The sequence below is a fragment of the Pongo abelii genome, chromosome 1, assembly GCF_028885655.2.
Source record: "Pongo abelii isolate AG06213 chromosome 1, NHGRI_mPonAbe1-v2.0_pri, whole genome shotgun sequence".
In the NCBI taxonomy this organism is placed as follows: Eukaryota; Metazoa; Chordata; class Mammalia; order Primates; family Hominidae; genus Pongo; species Pongo abelii.
In genome coordinates this window covers 205,635,154-205,654,843 of record NC_071985.2, presented here as the reverse complement: position 1 = coordinate 205,654,843, position 19,690 = coordinate 205,635,154, and the positions used below count along the sequence as shown (strand labels likewise).

The window sequence follows — 19,690 nt, the reverse complement described above, 5'->3', positions numbered from 1 at the left end:
TATTACATGTTTTATATATATGTATTTTATACATACATTAAAAAAGACAAATGATCCCAAATCTATGACCTAATTGCATATCTTAAGAAACTAGAAAAAGAGCAAAATAAACATAAAGCTAGCAGTAGGAAGGAAATAACAATGGTTAGAGCAGAGATAAATAAAAGAGAGACTACAAAAACAACAGAGAAAAATCAATGAAACAAAAAGTTGGTTCTTTGAAAATATCTGTAAAATTCACAACCTTTGGCTAAATTGACTAAGGGAAAAAAAGAGAAGATTCAAATGACTAAAATCAGAAATGAAAGTGGGGACATCACTACCGGTTTTATAGAAATAAGGATTACAAGAGAATACTATGCACAGTTGTATACCAAGAGATTGGGTAACCCAGGTGAAATGGTCAAAGTCCTAGAAATACATAGCATAAAGTACCAAAACTGTCTCAAGAAGGAATACAAAATCCGGTAAGAGCTGTAACTAGTAAGGAGATTGAATGCATAATTAAAAACATCCCAACAAAGAAAAGCCCAAGACAAGATGGTTGTAATGGTGAGTTCTTCCAAACACTTATAGAATTAACACAAACCCTCCTTAAAGTCTTACAAAAAATGGAAGAGGAGGGAATACTTCCTGACTAATGCAATGAGGCTGGCATTATCCTGATACCAAAGTCAGACTAAGGCACTGTAAGAAAACTACAGACCAACATCTCTTGTGAAAATCAATATAAAAATACTCAACAGGCCAGGCACAGTGGCTCACACCTGTAAACCTAGCGCTGCGAGAGGCTGAAGCAGGCAGATCACTTGAGCCCAGGAGTTTGAGACCAGCCTGGACAAATGGCAAAACACCGTCTCCACAAAAAACCACAAAAATTACCCAGTTCCGGTGGTGCATGCCGGTAGTCCCAGCTACTTGGGAGGCTGAGGCAGGAGGATCACTTGGGCATGGGAAGTCAAGGATGCAGTGTGCAGGGACCACACCACTGCACTCCAGTCTGGGCAACAAAGTGAGACCCTGTCTCAAAAAAAACCCCAAAAAACAAAAAAAAACCCAAAACCCACACATCTATAAAACTAAACAAAATAGAGGTAAACCAAATTCAGCAGCATATTAAAAGAATTAAACATCATGGCTGGGCATGGTGGCTCATGCCTGTAATTCCAGCACTTTGTAAGGCCGAGGCAGGCGGATCACCTGAGGTCTGGAGTTCGAGACCAGCCTGGCCAACCTGGTGAAACCTCGTCCCTACTAAAAATACAAAAATTAGCTGGGTGTGGTGGTGCACACTTGTAGTCCCAGCTACTTGGGAGGCTGAGGCAGGAGAATCACTTGAACCCAGGAGGCAGAGGTTGCAGTGAGCCGAGATTGTGCCACTGCACTCCAGCGTGGGCAACAGAGAGAGGTTCTGTCTCAAAAAAAGAAAAAAGAATTAAACATCATAACCAAGTGAGATTAGTTCCCAGAACATAAGGATGTAAGGATGGTTCATTCAACATAAAAAAATTAATTAGGAGTGCAAAAGGCTTATTGGAAAAAAAATTATGCAAAGTAATGCATCACATTAATAGAACAGAGGGGAGAAAAGCTACATGATAATCTCAACTGATGCAGAAAATGCATGTGACAACATTCAACACCCTTTCTATTCCTAGTTTATTATTTTTTCAATAAATGAGGGATAGAAGGGAATGTTATCAATATGATAAAGGCCATATATAAAAAATCTATAACTAGCCAGGCGTGGTGGCTCATGCCTGCAATCCCAGCACTTTGAGAGACCAAAGCAGGTGGATCACAAGGTCAGGAGATCGAGACCATCCTGGCTAACATGGTGAAACCCCATCTCTACTAAAAATACAAAAAATTAACCAGGTGTGGTGGCACGTGCCTGTAATCCCAGCTACCCGGGAGGCCGAGGCAGGAGAATCACTTGTACCTGGGAGGCGGAGGTTGCAGTGAGCTGAGATCACGCCACTGCACTCCAGACTGGGTGACAGAGCGTGACTCCATCTCCAAAAAATAAATAAATAAATAAAAATGAAAATAAAAATAAATCCATAACTAGTATCACACCTAGTGGTGAAAGACTGAAAGTTTTACTCCTGAGATCAAGAATAAGACAAGGATGTCTGTTTTTGCCACTTCTGTTCAACATAGTACTGGAAGTTCTAGCCAGAGAGATTTGGCAAGAAAGGGGAAAAAGACATCCAATTTGGAAAGGAAGAAGCAAAATTATCTGTTTGCAGATGACATAATCTTTTTTTTTTTTTTTTTTTTTGAGAAAGAGTGTCGCTCTGTCACCCAGGCTGAAGTGTAGTGGCGCAATCTGGGCTCACTGCAACCTCCACCTCCTAGATTCAAGCAATTCTCCTGCCTCACCCTCCCAAGTAGCTGGGATTACAGGTGTGCACCACCAGGTCTGGCTAATTTTTTTTTATTTTTGTACTTTCAGTAGAGACAGGGTTTTGCCACGTTGACCAGGCTGGTCTCAAACTCCTGACCTCAGGTGATCCACCCACAAAGTGCTGGGATTACAGGCATGAGTCACTGTGCCTGGCCGATGTGATCTTATATGTAGAAAACCTTAAATAACCCAGAGAAAATTGTTAAAGCTAATAAATAAATTCAGAAATCAGCTGTATTTCTTTCTTTCTTTTTTTTTTTTTTTCCGAGACAGAGTCTTGCTCTGCCGCCCAGGCTGGAGTGCAGTGGTACGATCTTGGCTCACTGCAACCTCCGCCTCCCAGGTTAAAGCAATTCTCTTGCCTTAGCCTCCCAAGTAGCTGGGGTTACAGGCGCCTGCCACCATGCCCAGCTAATTTTTGTATTTTTAGTAGAGACGGGGTTTCACCATATTGGTCAGGCCGGTCTTCAACTCCTGACCTTGTGATCTGCCCACCTCAGCCTCCCAAAGTGATGGGATTACAGACTGAGCCACTGCACTCAGCCAATCAGCTGTATTTCTATATACTTGCAATGAATAATTTGAAAAGGAAATTTAAAAACCTTTTGTGATAGCATCAAAAAGAAAATACTTAGGAATAAATTTAACCAAGTAGGCATAGCTAAATAAATGGAAAGACATCCATGTTCATGGATTAGAAGACTTAATATTGTAAAGAAGACAATACTACCCAAACCAATCTACAAATTCAACACAATCCCTATCAAAATCCAATAGTAGTTTTTTTAAAAAAATAGAAAATTGCATTCTAAAATTCTTATCAATCTCAAGGAACCCCAAATAGCCAAAGCTGTCTTGAAATAGAACAAAGTTGAAGGATTCACACTTCCTGATTTCAAAACTTACAGTAACCAAAACAGTGTGGTACTAGCATAAGGATAGACATAGTGACGAATGAAATAAACTGAGAGTCTAGAAATAAAGCCTTACAAATATGATCAATTTTTCTTTTTTTTTTTTAGTTTAGTTTTTTACCTTCTTTTAGTATTTAACCTACAGCCAACATCATAAGTTAATTTTTAATAGGATGCCAAAACCATTCAATAAGGAACGTCTTTTCAACAAATAGTGCTGGGAAAATTGGATATCCATATGCAAAATAATAAAGTTAGACCATTATCTTACACCATATACAAAATTAACTCAAAATGGAGAACAGCCTAAATTTAAGAGCTAAATGATGAAAATCTCAGAAAAAATACATAAAAATCTTCATAACTGTGTATTAAGTATTACACCAAGAAAACAAAATGAAACAAAAAGAAACAAGTATTAGACCAAAAGCACAGCAATAATAGAAATCAGACTTCCTAAACATTAAAAATTTTTGTGCTTCAAAGCACAAAAATTGAGAGAGTGAAAAGACGACCTACAGAATGGGAGAAAATATTTGAAGATTATATATCTGATTAATATAAGGGATTAATAATCTAGAATATTCTAGAATATTAATATAGAATATATAAAGAACTCCTACAACTCAACAATGGAAAACCAAACAACCCAGTTTAAAAGTGGGCAAAGGGCAGGGCACAGTGGCTCATGCCTGTAATCCCAGCACTTTGGGAGGCTGAGGTGGGTGGATCACCTAAGGTCAGCAGTTCAAGACCAGCCTGGCCAACATGGTGAAACCCCGTCTCTACTAAAAATACAAAAATTAACCAGGCGTGGTGGCATGTGCCTGTAATCCCAGCTACTCGGGAGGCTGAGGCACAAGAATTGCTTGAACCTGGGAAGCAGAGGTTGCAGTGAGCCAAGATTGTGCCACTGCATTAGGGAAATGCAAATCAAAGCCACAATAAGATACCACTTCACATCCATTAGAATAGCTACTATAAAAAAAATGGGAAATAACAAGTGTTGGTGAGGATGTGAACAAACTGGAACCTTTATGTATCGCTGGTGAGAGTATAAAACCGTGCAGCCACAATGGAAAATAGTTTGGTGGTTTCTCAAAAAGTGGAGCACAGAATTACAATAGCATCCAGCAATTCCACTCCTACATATATACCAAAAAGAATTGATAAGATGCATTCAGATAGATAACTGTACACCAATGGTCAAAGCAGCATTACTCACCATAGCACAAAGGTGACAAACCCCAAGTGTCCATCAACAGATGAATGGATAGACAAAATGTGGTATATACATATAATAAAATATTCAGACATAAAAAGGAATGAAATTCTGGTATGTGCTACAACATGGATGAACCTTAAAAACATTATCGTAGGCAGGGCGCGGTGGCTCACGTCTGTAATCCCAGCACTTTGGGAGGTCGAGGCAGGTGGATCACGAGGTCAGGAGTTTGAGAACAGACTGACCAACATGTTGAAACCCTGTCTCTACTAAAAATACAAAAATTAGCCAAGCATGGTGGTGTGCACCTATAATCCCAGCTACTCTGGAGGCTGAGGCAGGAGAATCACCTGAACCCGGGAGGCAGAGGTCACAGTAAGCCGAGATCGTGCCACTGCACTCCAGCCTGAGACTCCATCTCAAAACAACAACAACAACAAACCATTATGGTAAATGAAATAAGTCGGGCACAAAAGGATACATTTTCTGTGATTCCACTTATATGATATATCTAGAATAAGCAGTCAAAGACAGAAAGTAGAATAGAGGTTACCAGAGGTTAGAAGAAGGGGAGAATGGGGAGTTATTGCTTAATGGGTACAGAGTTTTTATTTGGAATCATGAAAAAGTTCTAGAAATATACAGTGGTGATGGTTATACAATATTGAGACTGTATAATGACACTAAATTGTATACTTAAAAATGGCTAAAATGGTAAATTTTATGTACATTTTAGACAATTAAAAAATGAGTTCTCAGTTTTTCCTAAGAAATATATCAGAAATTTACTTTTTCTTTCTTTCTTCTTCACTCCAAACCTCTGAAAAAAGAGAAAGGCTTCAAATACAGCCTCAGTTCACCTATGTCTTAAGAGCACTTACAATGGATTCATAGTTAAATATATATTTTCCCCTCATTACATAATAGCACTATAGAAAAACGGAAAACAAAACAAAAAGATAATACAAAAACTCCACTAATTTTAGCACTCTGCATGACCTTTATGTCTTTAATGATGAAGTCAAATGTACGTCCATAATAAACTCATATAGTACTTATACTACAGAATAAATCAGCGCTAGTCTCATTAATGTTACCAGATCTGTTTGCGTCTTACAGAAACTTGGCTAAAACCACTCTAGTCCTTTCCTTTTAAATTTCTTTTCTTTTCTCTTTTCTTTTTTGAGACAGAGTCTCACTCTGTTGCCCTGGCTGGAGTGCAGTGGCCCGATCATAGCTCACTGCAGCCTCAACCTGCCAGGCTCAAGTGATCCTCCCATCTCAGCCTCCCAAGTAGGTGGGACTACAGGTGTGCAGCTAATTCTTGTATATATATATTTTTAGAGATGGGGGTCTCACTATGTTGCCTAGGCTGGTCTCAAGCGATCCTCCCACCTCGGCCTCCCAAAGTGCTGGGATTACAGATGTGAGCCACCGCACCTGACCCTTTTAAAATTTTAAATAGAGAACAGTATGACCTTACTTGTAACTCCCTCTGCTTTCTGAATATCATGAATTGTTTCTGTTCTCTTCTGGAATATATAGAATAATTCGTTCTTTTTACATTTTTCTTTTTACGTGGCCAATTCAGTTTATTTTGCTCAGGAATTAAAGGGCACATAACATAGTCCACATTATCTCTGTGAGCTTCAAAAACATGTTTGATAAACTTAAGAAGTGAGAAAAAACAAAGTAGGTAACTCAAATCAGTTTCTTCTCGTACTTCTAATTCACTGTCTTGGGAAGAAGTGGCATCAGCTTTCCTCTTGCCCCGGTTCTTGCTAGTCATGTTTTTCCTGGACTGATCATCAGTATCTTTACTTGGTGTAGTCTGGGACAAAGATGGGCTGGTAGAAGGGTCTCCTGGAAAGAAAAAGTGAGACATATGTTGTCAGGAGTCACAGGCTATAAGAATCAGGGCAGGAAGAGGGTTAGCGGACTCTCTGCCCTTGTGAGTCATAACGCAGGGATAAAGGTTGGAAAGCTAAACCTTATGTAAGCAATTATGAAGTGTACATCTAGGCACTGAGCATCAGCACTGGCTAACATCAGAAAAGTTATAACCAGACTTTATATGCTTACCCCATGATAGAAGAAAATATCAATGAAGTTGTTTTGCCAAGAAAAAGCTGAACCTGAATCTTCATGGTCAAACTTGTAGATCAGAGTTTCTCAACCTGGCACAACTGACATTTTGGATCAGATAATTATTTGTTGTGGGGGGATGTCTTGTGCATTATAGGATATTTGGTTAAGCAGTATCCTTAGCATCTACCCGCTAGATGCCAGAAGCACCCCCCCACCTAGTGTAACAACCAAAAATGTTTCCATACATTGCCAACAGTTGAAAACAACTGTTCATTCACCAATTTACAATAAAATACAGAAGGCAGCAGGACATGTTAAACCACCTTATGAGGATATAACTGTCAAAATTCAGACTGGGAAACAGTATGGGATCAACACTCCAGTTTCTTCAACAAACAAGCTACAAGTGGGAGAAAAAGAGACGGGAGGATTTATAGGCTAAAATAGAGATGAAACACAAAATACCCATAACTACCAATCACAATTTATGGACCTTATATTTGGATCCTAATTTTCCCTCCTCAAATTTTCTATTTATTTATTATTTCTATTTACTAATGCAATAAAAACTGTATATGCTTTATGTTGTTTTGAAATATGTATACACTGTGGAATGGGTTGGATCCTACTTTAAACAAAAGTGAAACAAAACTCATAACATTTGTGAGAAAGCTGGAAATACAGATACATTTTGGTACTTGATAATACAAAATTAAGACATTATTAACATTGAACTTTTAAAGATGGGAAAATGCCAATGCGGTTATGTTAACGAGTACCATACTTATCTTTTAGAGAACAATGCCTGGAATCTGGGGAGGGAGCTAGATGATGTATAGCTGAAACAAAATTGTCTACAAGTTGATAACTGTTGAAGATGAATGATGGATATGTAAGCGTTCATCACACTAGCCTTGCAACTTTTCTCTATGTTTGAAATTTTCCATTATTCAAAAGTTAAAATTGTTATGAATAACAAAGATATTTAGAAAAATGACTTTAAAACCTTAGTTTTTAATCAACACTTGTAATTATTTCAAATTTATGTAAGTTTGAAGTGGTGACCATTTGCATGTCCACTTATTAGACTGGTAGGGTGAACCGCACAGAAAACTGTTCACTTGTTGTATAGCACTGTTTCTAAACACACATCAGTGCCAATGATAAACAGTGCTTTCCTCGAACCACATGATGTGAAAGCCAACTACCAAATTTTCATTAAATATAAAGTGTGTGTATATATATGTTTATTAAATGTGTGTCTAAGCTTTTATGTCAAAGGTTTTTAAGTTGGACACTGTAATTCATTGATACACTTCAGAGCTGTGAGCCTCCTGAAACTGTAGGTTAAATTGTATGTATTTCTCTGAAGCAAAAGGACCATGCTTTCCTCAGAATCTTAAAGGGATCCAGGACATAGAAAGAACTATGGCTCTGAGGCCTTAGCAGCAGTTCAAAACCTGCACAAGACTAAAACTGGAGTCCTCCAACTTTTACAAAATATTATAACATGCTGAAGCTCCCTGTGACAAGTGGGTTAAAGCTACAGGGAGGGCAGAGTACGAGTCAGAAACAGTCTTTTAGTTCTTGATACTTTTCTGTTCTGTTCTCAGCATCAGGTATACATTCAGCCTACCAATGACTCATAGCCTGCTTCCAATACTCCTCACCTGAGAGGGAAAGCCAAAAGCATGGTAACAATGACTTAAGACAGAACAAAATCATCCTTACCATTGCCTAAAAACAACTGTTGAATGAAGTGACCTTAAGCCAAAGTTTTCAGAGCTGCAGTGCTTACCAGAGGAAAGTCTCTGTGCTGCAGGTGCAGGCGCCATGACACTAGGCTTCTCCGACTGGTATGTGGTCGCTGCTAATGTGGTGCTCTCTGCATCACTGTTAGTCTGACCTGTGACTCCAAAGCTGGAGCTGGGGTAGCAGGCCTGGTACTGATTCTGACCAAGAATAGTATAGGTGGGATAATCCTGCAGGCCAAAGGAAATAAGAAAACAAGACTCCTATAGCACACATTAATCTCAACACAAGAGGCTTTCTTCTCCCTCTTTCTTATTCATAATTATTTTTCTAAAACGTTAATTTGACTTCTCATTTACCTATCTAAAAGTCTCCAACCTAAATCAATGATTTTCAAAATGCATTCTGTGGAAACCTAAGTCAAGAGATGTCCCAGGAGCAGTCTTGGAATGAGGAGAATGCTGAGAGGGAAGGGTCCTCTGTCCTCTCATAAACATACACATAGTGTCCCTTTTTCTACTCTAACAGCCTCTTCCCCCAGTTTTATGTACCCAATTTCTGCACAGAATTTGAGGGAAAGATTCTACTCTAAGAGGTTTACAAACTGTTGCACTAGATAACAGCACTTCTAAGGACAACAAAACAAAACTTAAACTTAAGCAAACAAAAAAAGCACATATCATACATTAAAATGTCTTAATTTAAAAACTGATTATCAGGTGGGTGCGGTGGCTCATGCCTGTAATCTCAGCACTTTGGAAGGCCAAGATGGGTGGATCACTTGAGGTCAGGAGTTCAAGACCAGCCTGGCCAACATGGTGAAACCCTGTCTCTACTAAAAATACAAAAATTAGCTGGGCATGGTGGCACATGCCTGAAATCCCAGCTACTTGGGAGGCTAAGGCACAAGAATTGCTTGAACCTGGAAAGTGGAGGTTGCAGTGAGCCGAGATTGTACCACTGCACTCCAGCCTGGGTGACAAAGCGAGACCCTGTCTCAAAACAAAACAAACAAAAAAAAATCTGATTATCTACCTAAAACAATCAAGTTTTCTTTAAAAATAGTTTCCTGGCCAGGCACAGTGGCTTACGCCTGTAATCCCAGCACTTTGGGAGGACGAGGTGGGAGGATCGCATGAGCTCAGGAGTTCGAGACCAGCCTGGCCAAAATAGTGAGACCTTCTCTCTACTAAACATACAAACAAACAAACAAACAAAAATCCAGGCATGGTGATGCACGCCTGTGGTCTCAGCTATTCGGGAGGCTGAGGTGGGAGGATCACTTGAGCCCAGGGGGCAAAGGTTGCAATGAACCAAGATCGCGCCACTGCACTCCAGCCTAGGTGACACACTGTCTCAAAAAAAAAAAAAAAAAAGGCCGGACACGGTGGCTCACGCCTATAATTCCAGCACTTTGGGAGGCTGAGGCAGGCAGATCACATGAGGTCAGGAGTTTGAGACCAGCCTGACCAACATGGCGAAACCCAGTCCCTACTAAAAATACAAAAATTAGCCAGGCATAGTGGTGTGCACCTGTAGTCCCAGCTACTAGGGAAGATGAGGCAGGAGAATCGCTTGAACCTGGGTGACGGAGGTTGCAGTGAGCTGAGATCCTACCACTGCATTCCAGATTGGGCAACAGAGCAAGACTCTGTCTCAAAAAAAAAAAAGTTTTCTTAAAATATTGGGATAAAACTTTTGGTTTCATAGGCACATATATGGCAAAACTTACTAAACTGTACAATTTAAATCTGTGTAGTTTACTGTATGTCAATTACTCCCTAATAAAGCTGTAAAAAAAACTAGGTATGACAGTTCAAATACACAGCTTAAAAAATTCCATTGACACTGATATTGATGGCAAGTAGGAAAAAGCTAACTGATCAGATAAATTATTTCTAATTAGTCACTGGGTATCTCTACCATAAACCAAATATAATTCTATGTATGTGTGTATTTGTGCATGGGCAGAAGAAGGAAATATTAAAGAAAAGAATAAGTCACACTAGCAGAACTCAAGGGAGTTAAAAATCTAGCAGGAGAGAAGATAGACAACAAAATGGCAATAAAATATATGTCAAATGACTGAAATACAGAACAGACAACTATCACTGTAAAGTGTGATGGTGAAGAAGCTTTCTGAGATTAATAGGCAGAGAAAGTAAGAACATGAATAGGAGATTTTATTCAGGGACCACAGATGCTGAGCCTGGTTGAAACAAAGGACCTCTGTAGGCCTGAATGATTGGTAAAGCAATAAGACTTGGATTCTTTAGGTAATAGTATATAGTCTGTGGGCTAGGGAATAGGGAATGGGGACTCTCAAATTCAAACCAACAAATAAAAACATGAAAAGAAGGAGAATGGCGTGAACCTGGGAGGTGGAGCTTACAGTGAGCAGAGATTGCGCCACTGCACTCTGGCCTGGGTGACAGAGCGAGACTCTGTCTCAAAAAACAAACAAACAAACAAAAAACATGAAAATATTCTGAGCAGGTCAATAACATGATAAAAAGTGGGATTTAGAAAAAGTTAATGAGATAGCATTTTAGAGAATGAACAGGCACGAGGGGGAAAAAACCGGAAATAAAATGAGCAATTAACCATGGTAATTCAGGATTAAAAGGGAAAATACCAAAACATGGGAGATGATAGCAAAAAAGAAAAGACATTCTTCTCAAAGATTTTGAGAAATGACCAGATTGGGTAAGGTTGTGAGAAAAATAATGGAAGATATCTGGTCTGGTTTTAGGCCTATGTTTATTAAGAAAAATGTAGTATCACTAACAAGAATTAAGAAGTCAGGGAAAAGTGGCTTTACTTCTGGAAGACAAAGAGACATAAAAAGGGCTGGAATAAAAGTCTGATTTTAGATATGTTGAACTTAGGGAAACAGCAAGACATTAAAGAAAAAAATGTCAATCAGTTGGAAGCTGTAATTATCATGAGGGAGGATTAGAATCTTTGGCTACAGTAAATGGACATTATGTGGTTAAACATCCCTGTGGATGAAGTAATTAACATGTGGAAAAACCATGTTAATTTTTTTCTTTGACTGTCCACGTTCAAAGACAGGGTCAAAAAGAAGAGCTGAGAGGGAAAGAGACAGTCCTTAGAAAAATACCAGGTACACAGGTGGAAACTCAATAAATATTTGTGGACTAAAAGAATAAACAAGGCTGGGCGCGGTGGCTCACGCCTGTAATCCCAGCACTTTGGGAGGCCAAGGCAGGTGCAGTTCGCTCTAAGTCAGGAGTTTGAGACCAGCCTGGCCAACATGTGAAACCTCATCTCTACTAAAAACACAAAAATTAGCTGGGCATGGTGGCACATGACTATAGTTCCAGCTACTCAGGAGGCTGAGGCAGGAGAATCACTTGAACCTGAGAGGCGGAGGTTGCAGTGAGCCAAGATTGCACCACTGTACTCCAGCCTAGGCGACAGAGTGAGTGAGACTCCATCTAAAAAAAAAAAAAAAAAAAGCAAAACCAGTATAATAACCAGAATAGTAATGTTAACTGTAGCCAGGAAAAGATCCAAGGAGACAGTGGTGATGACAATTGCTGTAGAGAAAACAAATCAAAACAAAAATAAAAAACTCTAGAACACTGAAGGTGTTACCAGTGATCTCCTAAGCATAGTTAACATAACAGTGATCAAGAACAGACCACAAAAAATTCATAAAGAATGAGTTGTTCATTCCATAAATATTTATCAAGTGCCTTTGATGTAAGTGGCAGGCATTTTTCTATACTCTGGGAATATGTAAATGAACAAAATAGAAAAATAAATCCCTACCTTCATGCAGCTTACATTCTAGTAGGGGCAGAATAGGAAGTGAAGACAAACACAGTAAAGGAACAGACATAATCATATTCTAGAGAGACTCAGCAGACGAACAACAAAAACTAGACAGTAGCCTAAGATGCCATCCAGGGTCCGAGTTCTGAAGGTATCCAGAAAAAAGTCTCCACAGCCCATACTCTTCCTGGTTGTTTCTTAGATAGGCAAATTGACCATGGAAAGAAGAAAGAGCAAGCTAGATGAACTCTATCAAACAGGATGAACAAAAGTAGCATCATACCTGGTTTGAGATGCTGGCTACTGCTGCTGCTGGAATATTGGCAATTGTAGAAGAAGTAGATATCAGGCTGGCATTTGTGCTTGAAGCTAGAGGATTGATGGGGTTAAAAGATATTAAAGATATTACGTAAAAGGTTAGAAGAAACTGAAAATAGATGTGTTTTAAGTGAACACATTTATAAGGAGATAAACAACATTGGCAAAGGAAACAAACACTCGTTTTGCTTTTTTGTGTGGGATAGCTACATTTACACTTGGTTAAAAACAAAACATTTGAAACATCTTTCTGTTTCAACTTGAGTCTTCAATTCTTCTTACTAAAGGCCTAAAAGGATATATATTCAATTCACAGCTCATACTAATAATATCAATGAAATCACAGCTAAATCCAATTCCTCCAGTCCATCTTCTCCAGAGGCTGAAAATGACTCACCTGCAATGTGACCTACTGTAAAGCAGTAGAACTCTGGTAAATCTTACACTGTGATATTGTTTACTGTCACTTGCCCCAAGTTACGCCTTTCCTAATACAACATAATTACATGAGAAATAGAGCTGGTCCTCCAAATTCCAAAGCATTTAGAATTGCTTCTTGAGTTCTACTCAAATAATAGATTACTAATGTGGATCAATGAACACAATGACGTAGCATTTACAGACTTTAACAATGAGCCTGGAAAAACTCATTGTTTTTCCAGAAAATATGAAATATTACTCTGGTCAGGTAAAAATGTACCTTATATGCTACTTGGGCTGTCTTAAGTAATTTGAGGCCAGGTGTGGTGGCTCATGCCTGTATCCCAGCACTTTCGGAGGCCGAGGCAGGCAGATCATTTGAGGCCAGGAGTTTGAGACCAGCCTTGCCAACATGGTGAAACCCCATCTCTACTAAAAATATAAAAATTAACTGGGTATGGTGGGCACGGGCCTGTAATCTCAGTTACTCAGGAGGCTGAGATATGAGAATCACTTGAACTCAGGAAGTGGAGGTTGCAATGAGCCAAAATCGCATGACTGCACTCTCTAGCCTGGGTGACAGAGCAAGACTCTGTCTCAAAAAAAAAAAGAAAAGAAAAGAAAAGAAAGAAAATGCTGATTTCCATTCATGTAAAACAATAAAAATAAAATAAAGACAAGTAATTTGGGTTAAGTTTTATACTTCTTCTATCATAGGTTCATTCTACTAGGGTTTTAATCAAAATCTCAATGACTAGCACTAACCAGTGACTTTTCTCAGGTGAACAATGTAACTGATATTATCAGTACTGTTCTCAAACTCCTTGTCCTCACTTATCATAAACACACTTAGACATGGTTCCTACTGCAGGTGCACACACCATATGGGTTCACCATCAGGTAGACCTGACTAACTGACTACTTGCCCCATTAACAACAAAGTCCCCCAGAGAGAAAATTAGTAAGAAAACTTTCACTGAGAACAGGGCAGGAGAACAAATGCAATAGAAACTTAAGTGCTCTCATCAAAATTAGATAATTTCCATCCCTTTCCCTAAGGGTATTCGGCTTAGAAGACAATCTAGAAGAGAGTAAGTTCAGTTACAGCTATTGCTGCAACCCCAGCTTTATGATGAAGAACCTAGGACAAAGAAGAGTTAAAGTAACTTGTCCACAGCAGCAAAACTAATGGAAGATAACCAAAATGACAACTTGGATCTCCCAATTCTTCATCCAGTGCTTCTTCCTCAGGGTCAGCAGCTAAGCTAGGGTTCAAATTTCCTAACTATGGCCAGGTGCGCGGTGGCTCACGCCTGTAACGCCAGCACTTTGGGAGGCTGGCTGAAGTGGGTGGATCATCTGAGGTCAGGAGTTTGAGACCAGCCTGGCCAACACGATGAAACCCCATGTCTACTAAAAATACAAAAATTAGCCAGGTGTGATGGTGCGCGCCTGTAATCCCAGCTACGCAGGAGGCTGAGGCAGGAGAATCACTTGAACTCGGGAGGTGGAGGTTGCAGTGAGCTGAGATCGCGCCACTGCACTCCAACCTGGGCGACAGAATGAGACTCTGTCTCAAAAAATAAATTAAAAAAAATTAAAACAACAAAAACAAAAACAAATTTCCTAACTATCCAGAGTAACTTTATTTTCTACAGTATGTTTTGCTTCAGGGGAACTAAAGGACTCTTAAGGGCTTACTTTCCTAAACATAACAACTAAATGAAATAGGTTTTATAGCTTTACAGATGATATTTTCTTTCAACCAATATTCACCTTCTTTTCTACTGTGGCTTAAGCCATCCTTTTTCCTAAGAGGAAGCATCAAAACATGACAATATACAGGGTAACTGACTCTGTAAATGGTTTTAACCATTCTTGTAGGAAAAGAATTTTGAATAGTTTCCAGATTTTGTTATCAGTACATTATCCTAGGCAGGCCTGCAATAAAACAGACTGAACATAGGTGATTTAAGGTGGGAAATAAAATAAAGAATTGATGTAATCGTTTATCTTCCCCAGCAAGTCCATTTTTAGTTCCGTTTTCTTCTGGCCCTGGTCCTGGCATACAATCCTCTTTTTCACCTATTGATCTTTAATTCTGTCCTACCTTCTCCATATCCTTTTTTTCTTTTTTTTCAGACGAGTATCACTCTTGTTGCCCAGGCTAGAGTGCAATGGTGCAGTCTCGGCTCACTGCAACCTCTGCCTCCTGGGTTCAAGAATCCTCCTGCCTCAGTTTCCCAATTAGCTGGGATTACAGACATGCACCACCAAGCCCGGCTAATTCTGTATTTTTCTAGTAGAGTTGGGTTTCACCATGTTGGTCAGGGTGGTCTTGAACACCTGACCTCAGGTGATCCACCCACCTCAGCCTCCCAAAGTGCTGGGATTACAGGCATAAGCCCACCATGCCTGGCCACTTCTCCATAACTTAATAATGGTGGGAGGTACAACTCAGTCATATCTGATCTCTGTGGGGGAAAATGTACTCTGATTGACAAGGTGGTTTTAGAAATCTAACAATTTTCAAACCACTTAATGAATTGTACTGGAGGTAAAATGGTAGACCTTAAAAAAAACTGGCCATATACTCTTATTATATCCCTGCTAGAAAGTTTAATGGCTTGATTAGCTAGTTGATAACTCTGAGTTTTTAACAAGTACTGTACTAAAATCACAAATTTCTCTGAGCAATAGTTGGCTTCTATTATAGGGGATCTTGGTCTGCTGACCCAGAAAGTTCATAGGGCTTAATAACACTTTTTTCTCCAACTAAGCCAAATTATTTCTAACATGTGCCACTCATTCATTCAGCAAACCCATTAAGTATATCAGGGTCAACTATGTGCCTAGAAACCATTTCAGCCACTGAAGGATAAAACAGTAAGACAAAGTCCTGGCCCTCAAGGAGTTTAAATTCTAGTGAGGGAAGTTAGTCAATAATCAAGTAATTTTTTTAGGCTCTTATAACCACCATAGAACCCAAGGCAACTCGCCTAAAAATGTATACAACCACTGCCTGCCCTACCCCACATACAGCTATGACTAAAAAGCCAGGCACTTTAAAAAAAATACAGATCATCGTGTGTGTGTGTGTGTGTGTGTGTGTGTGTGTGTGTGTGTGTGTATGTGTGAATAAAAATAATATTCAATTGCAGGTTTAAAAACAAAAGCAGCAACAATGAACTATGCAACAAAAACTACAAATTTAGAGAATCAAATAAAACTCAAGTGGTGGCTCCTATTATTATATATCTAAAGGCTGCTAGCTCTCGAAATGCTAATGGCATGGTCAACTGTTTTTGGACAGCCTTCACTCCTGTTTTGACAATGGAGCTGCAAAAATTTGAAAGACAACACTTTTGAGAACCAGGCCCCACTAGATGTCCACTTAAAATAGACAATATACAGATAAAGCTTTCAACAGAAGACCACAGTTACAGAATGGCAAGTGGCACAGCTGCACTAAGTGATAGTGCTACAAAGTTAAAAGGTTAATTCAAGCATTAATGGCACATAAAAGTTTGTGCGAGATTTAGTTTTTACCCACCTCTCTAATTTTAGATCATGTCACTTCACCTCCTTTGCTCACACTGTCTTTCTTTAAGTTACTCAAAACCAGACAAGCTCTTTATCATTTGACGACTTTTGCAATATTGTTCTCTCTGCCTAGACTGTTCTCTCCACCCCGCTTGCCTTCCCAGCATGATGGCTCCTCAGCATGACTCACTTCCTCAAAGAGGGTCTTTTTGACCTATTAAAACAAAGACCTTTTCTGTTTTCTTAATCACAGTGATCAATTTCTTTTTTCAGAGCACTGTTCAAAATCTGTTATGTATTTATTCGCTTGTTTTCTCCCCTCCACCCCACTAGTCTGTAAGCTCCAATGCTGTCTTATGATCTCCAGCATCTAGCAAAGCACCTGACATACAGCAGGTGATGGTCAATAAATATTTGTGGGATTCATATACATCAATCTTGTGTGCACTAAGTGTGAAAGGCAAAATCATTCTTCTCTTTTTTTTTTTTTTTAGATGCACTCTCACTCTGTTACCCCGGCTGGAGTGCAGTGGTATGATCTTGGCTCACTGCAACCTCTGCCTCCCAGGTTCAGGCGATTCTCGTGCCTCAGCCTCCCCGAGTAGCTGGGATTACAGGTGCCTGACACTACTTCCAATTAATTTTTGTATTTTTAGTAGAAACGGGGTTTCACCATGTTGGTCAGGCTGGTCTCAAACTCCTGACCTCAAGTGATCCGCCCACCTCAGCCTCTCAAAGTGCTGGGATTACAGGCATGAGCCACTGCACCCAGCCTAAAATCATTATTTTCTGCTAAAGGCTGACAGGTGGGTTCCTAAAACTTACTCTCATTATGTGACTAATATAACTGACAATTCCTGATTCAGTAGAAGCTGTACATATTTTGGTTAAAACTGATTGCCTAAGTGGATCACTCGTTCACTTAATCCTTTATCAAATATTTATTGAGTGCCTACTATGTGCAAGCACTGCTCCGCACAAGGAGCTTAGTAAATCAAAATAATAAAAATCTCCTAATAAAAGATTATTATTATTTTTTGAGACGGAGTCTCACTCTGTTGCCCAGGCTGAAGTGCAGTGGTGTGATCTCGGCTCACTGCAAGCTCCGCCTCCTGGGTTCACACCATTCTCCTGCCTCAGCCTCCCAAGTAGCTGGGACTACAAGCGCCCGCCACCACACCCAGCTAATTTTTTGTATTTTTAGTAGAGACAGGGTTTCACCGTGTTAGCCAGGATGGTCTCGATCTCCTGACCTCGTGATCCGCCTGCCTCCGCCTCCCAAAGTGCTGGGATTACAGGTGTGAGCCACCGTGCCCAGCCTAAAAGATTCTTATTGCTGGAGTGGAGATTTTCAGATCAACAAGGGACAGGGTTTAGAATGATCTATGTAATAATGGATCAGAGCTCAAGAAATCAGTAAGAATTCATGTTTAACTTAACACAGATACAGATTATGACATACAGAAATATTTATAGATATGTGTATTTACATAGGTTAGTATACCCACATATATTTGTTTGCTCTGTCAGCTGAGAAAGCCTAAAATAAATGTCACCTGACATCTCAGTAGCAATTACCACCTCTCAAGCTCAGATCTTTTTTCTGAGACAGGGTCTCACTCTGTTACCCAGGCTGGAGTTCAGCGGCGCGATCACAGCTCACTGAGGCCTGGACTTCCTAAGGCTCAGGCGATCCTCCCACCTCAGCCTCCCCAAGTAGCTGGGACTACAGGCATGCACCACCACACTTGGCTAATTTTTACATTTTTTGTAGAGATGGGGTTTTGCCATGTTGCCCAGGCTGGAAGCCCAGATCTTGGTTTTGAATACCATTCTTTCCAATAAAAGGAACCAGGACTCCTTAAAAAAAATGGTTGATAATAGGACTTGAATAGGTAATATACAAGATGAGCCTGGAGCATCTTGTAGTGCCAGGAAGTAAGGAAGTGCTCGGTGGGTGGGGGGAAAAAAACAACAAAAACTAAAAAAATGGGAGTATGTCAAAAGGCATAGGAGCCAACTGAAAGAGCTCCCAGTGGCCAAACTGGAACAAAATAAATAAAGTAGTATTGGATTATAACTCAAAGTATAAATTAAATATCTATGAGTCCACAAACAAATGACTGAATAAATTAACAAATTGGGGAGACGAGACAAATCTGGGCAGAAGAATTCCAAATACATTATGTAGACATTCTACCCTAAAGAAGGGGCAGTGTGATTCCTTAACTGTGGGCTGTCCATAGTGACTTCTATCTAAAGTATACAGTACAGAAAGGGAGGAAAGAGTCACTTTATGGAGAAAACTGACAAACACTACTTCAATTAGGTAATCAAGGTCAATATCAACAGTCATAAATAATGATGATAGTATAGCACCTTACCTTTGTGACCTTCCTCCTTAAAATCCATAACCCCAGCGTAATCATGAGAAAAACATCAGACAAATTCTAAGAGTGGGGCATCTTAAAATATACCCGGACCAGTACTCCTCAAAACTGTCAAGGTCATTAAAAGCAAGGAAAAGCCTGAGAAACTACAAAGTCTAGAAGAGCCTAAGGAGACATAACTAAATGTAATGTGGTATCCTGGATGGGATCCCGGAACAGAACAAGGACATCATCTAAAAACACAGGAAATCCAAATAAACAACAGACTTAGTTAATAATAATATACTAATACTGGTTCATTAATTGTAACAAGTGTAATATACTAACGTAAGATGTTAATAATGGGAAACTGTGCAGGAGGAGGGATATATGGGAACTCTCTGTACTGTCTGCTCAACTTTTCTGTAAATCTAAAATTATTAATAAAAAATAAAGTCTAGGCCAGGCACGGTGGCTCACACCTGTAATCTCAGCAGTTTGGGAAGCCGAGGCGGGCGGATCACTTGAGGTCAGGAGTTTGAGACCAGCCTGGCCAACATGGTGAAACCCTGTCTCTACTAAACATACAAAAATTAGTCAGGCATGGTGGCATGTGCCTGTAATCCCAGCTACTCAGGAGGCTGAGGCAGAAGATGCGCTTAAACTCGGGAGGTGGAGGTTGTATTAAGCTGAGATGGCGCCACTGCACTCCAGCCTGGGTGACAGAGCAAGACTCCGTCTCAAAAAACAACAAACAAACAAAAAAACCTATTAATAAAATTTTTTTAAAAAATCTCCTGGTCAAAGATAGATTATTGTGTGTTACCAATGATACTAGAGTACAAAGAAA

General features: G+C 39.6%; 1 protein-coding gene across 4 annotated transcripts in view; it reads right to left on the bottom strand.

Annotated features, from left to right (window-relative positions):
* Nucleotides 1-19,690, bottom strand: part of EYA3 (EYA transcriptional coactivator and phosphatase 3) — a 205,789-nt gene that overhangs the window by 34,263 nt on the left and 151,836 nt on the right. For all 4 annotated transcript variants that reach the window (XM_054538878.1, XM_002811181.5, XM_003775759.4 and 1 more), the window contains 3 exons: nucleotides 12,474-12,559; nucleotides 8,436-8,619; nucleotides 6,273-6,412 (listed from right to left, as the gene is read on the bottom strand). In XM_054538878.1, the coding sequence (XP_054394853.1) occupies nucleotides 6,273-6,412; nucleotides 8,436-8,619; nucleotides 12,474-12,559 (410 nt within the window). The remainder of the gene's footprint in view (nucleotides 1-6,272; nucleotides 6,413-8,435; nucleotides 8,620-12,473; nucleotides 12,560-19,690) is intronic.